Source organism: Acartia tonsa, chromosome 12 (genome assembly GCF_053477335.1).
Source record: "Acartia tonsa isolate MP-2025a chromosome 12, ASM5347733v1, whole genome shotgun sequence".
Lineage (NCBI taxonomy): Eukaryota > Metazoa > Arthropoda > Copepoda > Calanoida > Acartiidae > Acartia > Acartia tonsa.
The window spans coordinates 39,984,625-39,998,289 of record NC_137271.1 but is presented as its reverse complement, the minus strand read 5'-3'; the positions used below and the strand labels follow the sequence as shown (position 1 = coordinate 39,998,289).

Here is a 13,665-nt window from a genome sequence, read left to right as displayed (position 1 = left end):
AGGCTGGGTGTTTACAATATTTTGGATACAACACATTTAACAAATTCAACTTATCCTGATGTTGAGCAGCTGGGTTCCCTTGGCTGGCAGGGGGCTCTGGATGGCATGTAGCTGGGCTCTCCCTGCAGGCTGGTGGCGCTGGCTGGCATGTAGCTGGGCTCTCCCTGCAGGCTGGTGGCGCTGGCTGACTGGGGGTGACGGGTGTCACCCCTTCCTCTGGGACCGCTGGCTCGTTCCAGGACTCAGGTCTCTCGGTGGCGGCGACGGTTGTCGCCCCAGACATCAGGTTGGAGGCTGGCTCGTTCCAGGATCCAGGTATCTCGGTGGCGGCGACGGTTGTCGCCCCAGGCACCAGGTGGGAGGCGCTGGATAGCACCCCCCCATCATCCCAGGTGGCGACGCCGGGTGGCGTCCCATACATCGATGCAGAGGTGCTGGCTAGCACCTCCTGCCTCTCTCGTTCGGCGGCTGCCAGGACCTCCCCATACACCGTCTCAGGGACGCTGGGCAGCGCCCCTCCACTCTTGCTGGGTAGGCTCAGTCGGGCAGGTTCCATCATGTTGAGGCTGAAAGGCTGGGGCCTCAGCACCTCTGGCTCGGCTATGTTGTTGGGCTGTATCAGCTCTGGCCCCAGATGGTTAAGACTGAAGCCTAGGCCAACCCGGTTGGGTTCAGCCGCGCCGCCCAGTACGTTGATCCTAGCTGGGACAGTCCCGAACTGCGGCATCCCATCGGCTCGGTCCGCAGCTCTGGGGGCGGCTGCTTGCTGTGGTGGTGCTGGGGGCGCGCTCCCTTCCATATGGGCCACTCTGCTGGGCTTCCCTGGAGGGGCACCCTTGTCGGCGGTGCGCCTGCGGCTGGCTACCTGGGCCCAGTCAGCTCTACAATCGGCCGCCGTGTGACCGTCATAGTGGCAACGCTCACACTTGGCAGAACGGTCACGGCGTGGCTGGGTGCGTCTCTCCTCTAGGCTAACTTCCACAGGCGTTGGACAGTCTCGAGCTCGGTGGCCTCTCCCCTGGCAGCGGTAGCAGCGGCCTGGGACCTTGTCATCTGGAGCGACCTTCCCCATCTGGTGGAGACCCGGAGCCAAGGAGCCAATCTCCATTGGCTCCGACTCGTCATATTGGGGCAACTGGATGCAGGCAGATCCAGTCAGCCCGTCGGTCGAGTCCACTAAGCACACACCTTCCTTCAGCTGCTTAGTAACCATGGTCACGGTGAACATGGCCTTGCGAGTGTACTCAGGTACACTCGCAATTTCATGGTTCATCATGAGGCGTTTTACATTGGCGTTACGAATTCCACGATTTAATTCGTCCACCAACAACTCAAGATCCTCATGGTTGTAGGCGTCCCTATACAAGGCGCACTTAGTTGATATGTACGCTTGTATAGGTTCTGTCGAGTGTTGCTTGTAATCCCTAAACGCTTGTTTAAGCGTTTGGGATTCAAAAGCAGGGCGAAATAGCAATTCACACTCGGTCTTGACCTGTTCGTAGGTCAAGGCTTGGCCTGCCTCGCCAAACAGATGGGACGCCATTTCCGCCGCTTGCCCTACCAATGACAGTAGTAGGGCGTTGCGGCGGTTGAGGGAATCATGAGGTGGCACGCGGTAAGCCGCCCATGACATCTCAAGTCTGCGGATATGTGCCGACCAGGATTGCTTGGGCGGCCCTCTAAACTCCGGCAGATTGCTCAGCATCAGCTTGCGGTACTCGGCTGGGGCCGGCTGAGGGTCATCCTGGAGCCATCCTGGGGCTTGGTCACCTCCTTGGGCTTGATGCTGGTCCATTGGGTCAACGGTGAAACGGCGGGCACAAAGTTATACAGTACTAAAATGAATGGTTTGTCACTTGAGGCTTCCTAGCCTAACAGCCAACACTGTTTGTATCACTAGGTTGGGAGTTTAGTTGCAAAGGTATAACTTAGCTGTACTTATCACTAGTTAGGTGTTGAGGTTGTAGGGTAGGCTGGTAGAGGTAGATAGATGTTGAGGGTCTGAACTGCTGTCAGGAACTGATTGGGTTTTCCTTTATCACACTAGAGCTAGAAGGAAAGAAACTTGCAATTCTTTATTTGCTAAAATACCCCTGTTAAATGCTATGGAGTAGCTCCGCTCCGGTGTGAGTGTGTGTGTGTGTGTGTGTGCGTGGAATCTCCTGTCCTTGTAACGGGCGTCCGCGCCGTCAAATCCGCGCACACGGGGAAAACGCGCTCTCACCCCTCAACTCGCTCTCTCATTGGTCCGCTTCGTCCGTTGGATTTATGATATTTTCCGCACTCTGTTGCGCTACCCGTGAATGGCGCTCTGTGTGTCCGATCGCTAGCCCCACACTACAGACGGACTTAGTCTAGTGTGGGTAGGAAGGGGGAAGCGCGTGAGGGGACGGGGGTAACTCCGTCCGTTCCCCCTGTGAGGGAGGGGGGTAACTGTGTGTTGGTGTAATAGGGCCTTTCTTCTTAATCCTAGGCTTATCTATTATATCACCCTGATTGTATTTGCCTTCAATGGAGAGGGGCCCCTCCCCTTCCCTTGGAATAAGGGGTGTATTGTTGTTGTGCTGTGGGCTTGAGATTGTTTTGATTGTATATCAGGGTCTTTATTATATTACATCTAGCTTCTATTTTTGTCCTTATCACAATTGCATAACAGATTTGTTTACCAACTCTGTTCTATTTTTAGCTGTTATCACAATACACAATAATCCAAGCCTGTTCTATTCTTAGATTTATCACAACACAACAATTTGTTTGCCAAGCTTTGCTCATAAATCTATTGTTTGGCCATCACACTAGGGTGGTAATCCCTGCAAATGTGATATAATATCTGTTTTCTAGATGGGTGGCTGCGTTGTAGCTTCTCAGGATACTCGGAGTTGACGTAGTTTTTCTCTGTTCTGGTGCACTACACTCGTATGTTAGCTCGCAGCTTGCAGCTATGTGGCATGTTCCAGCCTATCGGCGGCAGGGAATGTCCCGTCCTGCTAGCGCCGCTGATCCAAATCCGGCTGATGGCGGCAGGGAATGTCCCGTCCTGCTAGCGCCACTGGTTCGGATCCTGCTATTTCTTGCAGAAAAGTTGGCCTATTTCCAGCCGTTTACACTTATTTGGCTTGTTTCAGCCGGTCCGCAGGCCTGTTTCAGCCCTTTTGGCGCTCAATTCTCCGTTAGATATCAGCGCTGCTCGCGGTTATTCGTCGAATTTCGCTGTCTCGCTTCCACAACTGCCGGATGCAGAGTTAAACTTTGCTGTCCAGGGTGGGTAATTCAGGTTGCTTGCGTCAGTTTTGCCAGATTCACTGCTGGGAGTACCTTAGCCTCAGATGCGCGTCTGCTCTACACTTGTGGTTCGCCGTAATCTCACACAGCTGTCACCAAAGTTGTGGTATCCGCCGAGGATAAATGGCAGACACCGGAGTTCAATTAGATTACGGCAGTGTGACAGACGTGGACACCTTACTATAGAGAAGCTACGCTTCTCTAGCTTTCACTAGATAATGATCAACATCTAATTTCAGTTGTCACTTTATTGAAGGTTTAAAAGATACTGAAGCTATATACAACAAACAATAATAACATGGATAGGAATAAATAATCATAACATAAAAGCATAAATAATACATATACAATGGTCAGTTTGGGCAATAATGATCCCCCATCCCTGAAAAGGGTGGGGGAGAATTAAGAATACAGTTAACCATAATAAACATGACAGATTCAATCATTAATTCTAAGCGTAGGGAGGGGGTCACTAGACCCCTTCCCCAGGACTCGGGGGAGGGCCGTTGACCCTCCACCGAACCCCAGATCAGGGGTGCCATAGGCATGGCTCACGGTTGCCGAATACCACAATATCACTGTATTTTTGCTAGTGGTAAATCTGCCATGTACCCAATACATATATTAATTTATATATAATATAAAATATAGATATAGAGGCACGATTTTAGATTATCACAGCCTAAACCTTTAATATTACCAATGATATGCCTGATTATGATCCCAAACTTCCTAATGACAACTAACCCTTTTACTGCACAGCCTATGTCTTACAGTTTGACTGTGTATGATAATGAGTAACACATGTTTTAGGCAAAGTTGTATAACTGACATATTAAAAACATTATCAACTATAGTGTTGACATGGTGTTGGGCTTATACCAATTACGCCATGGAATATGGGATATGTGTTACATGTACTCAAGAGTTGTGTTTTGCTAAGGTTATTACTCTGATAATTGGTTAAAATCCTACCCACTAAATGTATTTCCTAGTGTAAATTAGAAGCTCCACTAAAAAGCGAACCATGTCCTCTTTCTAACCTTTATGGAGCAACCCTTGTATTTAGGTTCTAATATTTATCATGTAGACATATAATATAAGACTAAAATTTAAAAAAAAACTCATTGTCAAACTTATGGATTCGGGAGTTGTTCAAAGTTTACTAAAGATGTAATTGTACAGGATCTGAAGGATCATACATCAATCCTGAAATTAGCAGGGACAACTAATGTTTTAAACTATTTTCATGATTTTGTAATATCATGGTGAATTTAAATTATTTTTTATAGATTACAAAAATAGATTTACTCTCCATGATTATGTGGCACCCTATGGCAGCTAGGTTTGTGTTATTCAAAACAAATTATTAAAAATAACAAAAAAGTCATTTGATTCACAGTTGAAAATGGGATGGAAAAAATACTTCTACTTAATTTTACGTTGGGGAGTGGGGTTCTGTAAGCTTATCTAAACTAGACTTTTAAGATTGTCTTTGGTTCAGAAAGACACTTTTATATACTGTATAAAAATTGTTATATGTTATTAAATATATGTATGTACACATATGTTTAGAAAACAAGGAAGTTTAATTGTGAAATTTCGGCTAAACGTTGACGTGTACAGCTATTCAGGAGGATGTGAAACCATTAGTGGGTGAAAAAAGAAAAAGGCAGCATTTTCAAATTAAATTTCACATCGCTCTATGTATGCTTAGTATGCTACTGCATGATATAAGCTATTACATGTCATTATGAAAAGTATAATGTTAAGAGTATTTTTACTGCAAACCAACCTTGTAGTTGTAGAGTATCATTGTTAACATAATGTTAATCAAGTAGTGTAAAAACCAACAAATTAATGTTTGAAAGGTCACTTGTATAGAAAATTTGAAAAGGCTTTAATTATAATATTATTATTAGAGTAAACACCCTATGTTTGTTAATAAACATTTATCAACCAAAGTATTTATATAAAAGTTTATATTATTGCATTTAATATTTACATTAATCTGCTTAAATTTTTTTGTGATCTAAAATTATTTTTGTAAATTTTTTGTTCATTTATTAGCAGCTAACGTTTAATCTGATAAAAATTTAATATTTAAGGTTAAAATAGTTTGTTTATTAATAACTTTCTTTCAAATACTTTGGCTAACTCTTATGAAAGTTTCACAATTAAACAATTACAATATACCTCAATTTAGTATCCTTTTCTATCAAATTGTTCTTTTTTATAAAAAAAAGTTACACGAGTATTATCAATAAGATGATTTGGATATATGGAATCTTCAATTGGATAAAAACTTACTTACCTAAAGACGTTCATTGGGGGTGCACCCGGGTGGGGGGTTGTGTTGGAGAAAAGGGCGTTTAAACCACCCAAACAAATTTAGCGTGCTGGCACACCTGAAGTCTTGGTAAATACATTAGAATTAAAAGCTTGGATGTCCTTGAGTCTGTGGTACTGAGCTATGGCCCTGTACAGACGTTTGTTCTAAATTATAGAGCGGGTGTATGTGGAGAAACCTACTAGTAAAGAATGACTGGATGTGTTGATGGTTTCTTAACTTCATTATTACTAGTTTAAACAGTGCATAAAAAATCAATATATATACAAAAATAGATTAACAAAATTAGAATGGGGGTGGTGGAGTCCCCCAAATGGTTGTGGGGTCCCCACATAATGCGGGAGAGAAGTATGCTGGGTTTAGGGTGTGTTCCACCATCCCCCATTACTACAAGCCCTGACCATTAGGTATTTCCTTGAAAATTACTTAGATATAAATCTAAGAAATAAGATGATACAACTTAGAAAGTCCTGAACAGTTCACTAAAGTGTAAAGCCCAACAAGCAACCAAGGGAAACAAGAAATTTTTTTGTAATAATAAAATAGGTGTACACCCCCATAACATTCTAGGTAGAAAAATTTAGAATAGACTTAACCTGAAAAGAAATACATTGGTAGTAATTTTGCACCGAATTTATTACAGATTGCAGAAACCATTAATTAATAAAATACTAAATTATGATCCATGATAAATAATTCACTAAATTATGTGAATGTAAATAAGGAATGAATTTACTGGGAAACCAAATGAAGATTTCTCCTTTTTTATCAAGATTATGAAATAATAAGAAAAAAGAGAAGACCGCTGCACATAAAGTTATTTTTAGAGAAATTTTTTAATAACATCTCATAAACATTAAGAACAATATCTACATTTAAGAGGTAGGATGAACTTCCCATCATGGGGAGAAGCCTCAGTAAAGCCCCTAGTTAATTATGTTTTATTATATGAAAATTTTTAAATAAAACATATTTTAGGTCCAAAAATCAAAATAAGAATAGATCAAGTATTTATCAAGAAATAATTTTAATACTGGGCCAAAGTCTTTTTATATAGGAAATTGGATTTTATAGATATTATGGAAACTTCCACATTATGGTTGTTATGTTTACATTAAACAAACTTTTGGGGTACTTTCAAACACCATGTAGTCACTCGTTTTCAACCTCTTCTTCGGGTATGTCATCTTTCCTGAGCACCAAATAATTTCTTTTTTATCCTTTGTCTTTTTAAACTGAATATATTTAGTAATCCTTATAATAAAGTAACACGATCTAGCTAACAGCTGAACTGATATGGTTCTTTAAGTTTAGCTTCTCATAGGTCGTGGGAAGGTTAATAACTATTTGGGGGAGGGTACCACCATCCTCCTAAGAGAAATCGCCCCCAGGAAAAAAATTTCCACCCCCTCACAATTTTTTTTTTAAAAATTAATTCTTTAACTAAGATTAAAATTGGAAAAGGTTAGCCTCCCCCTCCCAAAAAATTTGTTTTATCTTTTCTTTTTAAAACTAAAAAATAGGGATCAACTGCAGTTCACGGTAAAATATTCCTGGTAACGAATATTTCCAAAAATCTATGAATTTTAAAGGCTCCTAGCTGCCAAACGGCTGAATGTACAGATCATACCCGCACACCGTTTTAAGCGACATAAGAAGGCCTACAAAAAATCTGTAATAGCTATAAATCAATAATGCACAATTATCTCGCAGTGCAGAGAAATGCGCGAAAAATACATATTTTACGCGTTTTTTCTTCAGTGAAGCTTTCCCTGTGCATCATTGGATCTTGGATTATCCAGATTATTTGTAGGGCTTCTTATGTCGCTTAATGGCAGCCAGCAGTCTTTAAAATTCATAGATTTTTAGTAGCGAAGCTACTCTATAATTTGAAATGTCCGTCTGTCCCTATGTCCATCTTAGTTTGGGGGAAACGTGATTTTCTCGGCTCCTATAAAAGATAAAAGGCTGAAATTTTTGACTACATTCCCATTATTAAGGAGCACAACTAACTATGAAACATCAATAGCGGTCGGACCTCTTTTTAGCAGGTTTTAGGCTATTTTTGATTTTTTTCACATTTTTCTCCATATCTTTGGTGTGAACACAGTAATAGTGTCTGACTGATTATGACGTAACAAAAAAAATTTACCATTGGTCAATAACGGCCTCTCATTGGCTAATTTTTTTTTGTTACGTCATAATCAGTCAGACACTATTACTGTGTTCCTTTGGTGTTTATGGTCCGATTTCCAAAATTTTTTCAGTTATAGCATCAAAATTAAATTTCCTGTCATTTCAAGAAAACAACTATGACGGTCAGACTGCCTTTAAGCAGGTTTTAGGCTATTTTTGTATTTTTCACATTTTTCTCCATACCTTTGGTGTTTATGGCCCAATTTCCAAAGATTTTCAGTTATAGATATCAAAATTAAATTTCCTGTCATTTCAAGAAAATATTAATGGCGGTCAGACTGCCTTTTTGCAGGTTTTTGGCTATTTTTATATTTTTCCTCCTATCTTTGGTGTTTATGGTCCGTTTTTTTTTAAATTGTAGTTAAAAATATCAAAATTTAATTTCCCGTTGTTTTGAGCATCTAGTATGTAATTTACTTTGACCGCCAGTCTGTTAGTCATAGTACTGAAATATAAATGTTAAGAAATTAAAAACAAATGTTGAAAAGGTTTCATGATTTTTTCCCCTAATATACATGCTTTTGACAACTAATATCTAAATTCTTATTTAATTGTTTGTGCTTCGCTACTTATGGATGTTGTCATCCTTGTTGGAAATATTAGTTACCAGGAATATTTTATCGTGAACTGCAGTTGATCCAAAACTAGTTATCGAATTCAACTCCTCATTCCTAGAGTGCCCTAAGAGCCCTCTAGGGGTGTAGCCACTATATATTTAAGGTATTTTCAGATTCAAAACACAAATCTATTTGGATCTATTAACTGTAAGTATAAACCGGTGTTATTTGTGTATGTGTTAGTGTGCTTTTGGTTGGTTTAATGCAATTTAAGTCTAAATCACATAGCTTCATACATTTGAGTCATTGTCTTCTCAATTAGAAATTAGAAATATTAATTGCTTTAAGAAGACATAATTCATAACTTTGCAAATATTTGACTTCTATATTAATGTCATATAATCAAAAGCGTGGTTGTTCATTAGATTTCATAACATGGGTGTTGGTGGTTTGGTTTGTTTTACATGTTGGGGTAAGTGATAATAGCCCTCGAACAATTGACCTTAATTTGACTATTTTGTAACTTACAAAATGTACTAATTTATCAAATAAAAAATATTGAGAATTGTAGAACTTCTTTATACAGGGTCTTTTTTTTAATAGGACAAAAGTATTGCTTAATATAACCCAATTGTCATTGACAGAAGTTAATTATCTATATCTTAATTTCTTCATTGGGTTGGGGCAATTTGTATAAGAAAAAAATTATGCCTTAAAAACCGGTGTTTCCAAAGTTCCTATTTTTGGAAGATTTTTGGATCATGAATAATTTAAAGGGTGTGATAAAATGCGTATATTTTTAAAATTCAAATTGTGTGGCTTGTGTTAATAGTATAAAAATGTTATGCATATCGTTAGAATCGCCATAAACTCTATTTTTTTGGTGTTTATAAAATATTCCTGTGCTACTTATAGTTTTGCAGCTACGTGGTAAAATGTCCCAACTTACTTAAAACTTTTCAACCTTTCTTACATTTTCCAACGTAGCTTCTATACTACAAATAGCATGAACATGATACATATATTTCCAAAAACTAGAGTTTGTCACATTTCTAACAGTATGCATAAAATTTTTTTACTATTAACAAAAGCCACACAATTGGTATTTTAAAAATGCACACATTTTTGCAGACTCTTTAAATTGGTCATTATCCAAAAATCTCCTAAAAATAGTTACCCAATGAAGAAATTAAGATATAGATTATTAATTTCTGTCAATGGCGAGTAGGTTATATTAAGCAATACTTTTGTCCTATTAAAAAAACACCCTGTATTTGCCAAACTTAATAAATTAATCATCTTTTACATATTTTTTAAAAAATAGTTTTATTTTTAGAATTTTCTTTAACATCTTGTTTAACATAGGAAATTTGTCTTTTCCTCTTATCCTAGACGGATCTATATGTTGATAAGAAAAATCAAGGTATGTTTTAGTTAAAAAATTAGTTGATTTTTTTGTCTCATTGTCTGTGAGACAACAAATATGACAAATTGTCTTTTTCAAGTTATATAGCAAACACATTTTGGAAATAGAATTTTTGTTTTAACCACTTTTCTGACCACAGGCTATACTGTGTAGTTTTAATGAAAATTTAAATTTAAAAAATTTTAAACTCCATTTTTCCTTTAATCTAGGATGGATTATCCAGCTAGTATGGAACGATTCTTTTGGATCATTTGTTTATCTTTGCTAGGTATTGTTAATATTATTTTAGTTGTAATTTTACCTTATAATTCACTTCGTCTGTCCCTCCATTAGTCTGTCTAAAACACTAAAGGGTGAAACTGATTTAAATAGCTGTTATTACAGCTAGGCCTCGGATTTTTCTCATCAATATTCCAAATATTATATTGTATTTTTTCATATTTATACATTTATGGTCGACTGACTGCATTTTAAAAGATTTTTAGCTGCTCTTCTCTTTTACCGGTTTACACATATCTTTGGTGTTTATGGTCCAATTTTCAAAGTAATTGTGGGTTTTCTGTAAATACAAATTGATTTTTGTTTACATAGATGAAAAGACAAGTAACAATATTGTAGATACTTAATTCTCAACTTATATTTAAAATAAATTTATGATCTTTTATTAAAATTCCACTTTCCATAGAGTATTGTGGGTGTGTTGGTCATGTAACATTTTTTATGAAATCTTCATAAAGGGAGAGGTCATTTTCTAGTAAATCCCGTAAATGTGTGTGTTATAAGGCCTAAAAATAGTAGTAGAACGATAAGGTGCTCTAGATATATGTATTCCCTATTGAATAGAACAATAGGGAAATTTTTTTTTTTTTTTTTGATAACCGTACCTGGATTATCTAAAAAAAATACGAAATTTCTATCAAACGCTTTGTTTGGCTCAAACTGACAAAAATTTAAAAAAAATATAATTATAATAATAATGTTTTCTATAGGTACAAGGTAAAGGTTAAGAACAATCTATACCATTAAACAAAGGAAGAAGTCATTCTTTACAGGTTGATTTATTATAATTATATTTTTTTTTTATTTGTGTCAGTTTGAGCCAAACAAAGCATTTGATAGAAATTTCAGATATTCCAGGTACGGTTATCAAAAAAAAAAAAAAAAATTTCTTCCCTATTGTTCTATTCAATAGGAAATACAAATATATAGAGCACCTTATCGTTCTACTACTATTTTTAGGCCTTATAACACACACCTTTACGGGATTTACTAGAAAATGACCTCTCCCTTTATTATTTTTCTATCTCCTTTCCTATCTTTTTCATTTTCTTCCTCATTTTTTATGACCACTAAACAGTTGCTGCATACATCAATATCCTTGATTTTAATTTGATTCATTACTTATGATTAGCCTTGTTTATTTTTTAAGGATCATATACAATACACCAGATTATACAAATGCAAAGAGATTGGGATGAACGACCACTGGAAGAATATTACTCAACAATATCAAGACAACAAGTTGAGTTACCTAGTGTGACTGTCTGCCCATCTGGTAAATATAAGATTTAGAATGACGCATGATACTTCCATCTGTTATATATATCTTTATACATCGGCATCTCGGGGGCTAAAAAAACTGGTTTTATTCTTATAATTGTACATTTTATATCCACAGAACGCTGTTTTTGATACAATGTGAGAAATAACTATTTAAACATTTTAGGCACTACATTGCAACCTGGACTCAGGCAATTTCTGAATGAGATGGAATTCAAGGATGAATACAAATCTGGATTGGAAGTAACTTACAAAGCCTTTTTGAGGTAACTTCATATTTTTTCAAATATGACTTTCTTAATGATTTTTTTCTGATATTTATTTTTTTAAGTAGTAAAATTGTTAAAATTTTGTAATTTTCAATGATCTTGATTTTTTTAACAAGATATTGTTTATTAATCTAGAATAAAATTAGCCTCAATCAATGAAGAAAATCCAACATATGACCAATGTTCACAGAGAATTTCTTATGATAAGTGCAATAACAAATTAAGTAACTACTACAATAAACAACAGAATAAGTAAGTAAAAATGACCTTGTTTCTAGAATTAACAACTAAGAATTAATTTTTTTAATAATTTCTCAATATTTGTGTCATCTTGTGGTATTGTGGTAGCAGCCTCGGTTTAGTGGCCGCTCCCCAAGTTCAAGGATTACGGCAGTGCGAACAGACGTGGACACGTATAATTATAGAGAAGCTGGGCTGGGTGTGGTTGGCCCTGGCCCTGGCCAAGGCCTTGCGGTACAGGGTTGGATGGTACAGGAATACTTGTGACATTGCATTCAGGGCGGCACGTACACCTCCTTGTGCTGTTGCCAGGGAGATAATGGTTAAGTCCCCCAGTAGCTTGAGGATCAACAGCAACAAACACAGTATGGCTGCGCCATCTCCCCACTCGTGGATGGCCTGTCTGAAGCCAGCCCAAAGGTCCAGTGTTTCCTCCCCTTCCTCCGCCAGCCTGTCGATGTTGTAGGACACAATGCCATGGTCTCCTGTGGCTGAACAGCTTCCCTGCTGGACGCAGGAGCCGTACAACAGGCCGGTCAGCATGGCGGCCTTGTACGCCGGAAACGACAGTAGCTGCTGCCAATCATTCAGTTCGGCCTGGGAATACAACCCTCCCGAGCTAAAGTCATCCAGGGGCTCGGTCTGCAGCTGTTTGGGTGTCTCCAGCGGGGGCGGCCTCTTCTTAGGGGCTGGAGTTAGCTCTATCCACCCCTCCTTGGCGTGCACAGTTAAGGGGTAGGTGGAGGAACAGGGAATCTTGGTGGCGTGACTGCTGTACACCTTCGTAACGGCATCTACAAATCTGGTGGGCTCCACCGGCACCTTGTCCAAGCATTCATTGCTCTCCCTTACCACGTACTTATTACGTTGGCAGGTAAGCTGGAGCAACACATCTCCCCTCAAGATGGAAAACGTGCTCCCCTGGACACGCACCGGGTGCGCCGGGTCCAGCTGCTGGAGCTTCCAACAATTTGCCGCCACCTCTTCTGCGGCTGCGCTCCGCATCCGAGTCTCCAGGGTGAATCCAATGTAGGCCGCGTGTATCTGGGCCTGGAGGGGGACATCCACGTCCCTGGCCGACACTCTGGGCAGCGCTGCCGCGGCCGGGTCAGCTGCCATGAACAATGCGGGGTGGTTGGTGGCATGGGCTTCAAAGTCGCAGTTCACTATAGAGGTGGGGGGTAGTCATGTTAATGAAGAATTCTGCCTGATGGTCCACCAAGAATGCGTCCATCACCAGGCTGGGCTGGAGGCTGCGGATCAGCCTCAAGAGGCAATCTCTTCCCAGGTGGTCCCACACGTACGTGGCCTCTCCGGTGACGCAGGACAGCTCTGACTGGGGACACGCCAGGGTCAAGTGGTCGGACTGGGACTCCACCCATCCGTCCTCTACTACGTAGGTCTCCTCCTTGACTAGCAGTCTTTTCTCCTGGAGCACCAGCTCATTGCGATACAGCTGGCCTTCAAAGTGTACGTCCTCCCCTTCACAACCCACCCCCTCGGGGCTGTTTACCAGCGCCCCCACCATATCAAGGGTGAAAAACAGGGGGTGGTTCAGCTGGAACGTCAATGGCTTTGTCTTGCCTGGCAGGGTGTAGACTCGGTTCCGGGCCAGGTCTCGGCAAGTTTCTGGGTCAATTTTGGTTGGCCGCATGAGGGTGGGGACCGACATCACCTTCAGGTGGCCCCAGTAGTCTCCCGGATCTTGACTTGTTGCAGGATGTGTACTTCATGGCCTAGGGGCACCTCCTGGTGTAGCGGCTCCTGGCTACACATCCGCTCCTT

At 39.8% G+C, this 13,665-nt stretch overlaps 1 protein-coding gene across 1 annotated transcript; it reads left to right on the top strand.

The window, feature by feature from the left end:
• The first annotated feature begins 9,684 nt into the window (after positions 1-9,684).
• On the top strand, positions 9,685-11,896 carry LOC145333339 (uncharacterized). Its single transcript, XM_080178459.1, has 5 exons — positions 9,685-9,808; positions 10,021-10,079; positions 11,241-11,366; positions 11,538-11,637; positions 11,776-11,896. Exons 2-5 carry the CDS (start codon positions 10,022-10,024, stop codon positions 11,894-11,896), a joined length of 405 nt encoding a protein of 134 aa, XP_080034585.1. The 5' UTR covers positions 9,685-9,808; position 10,021.
• The last annotated feature ends 1,769 nt before the right edge of the window (positions 11,897-13,665 follow it).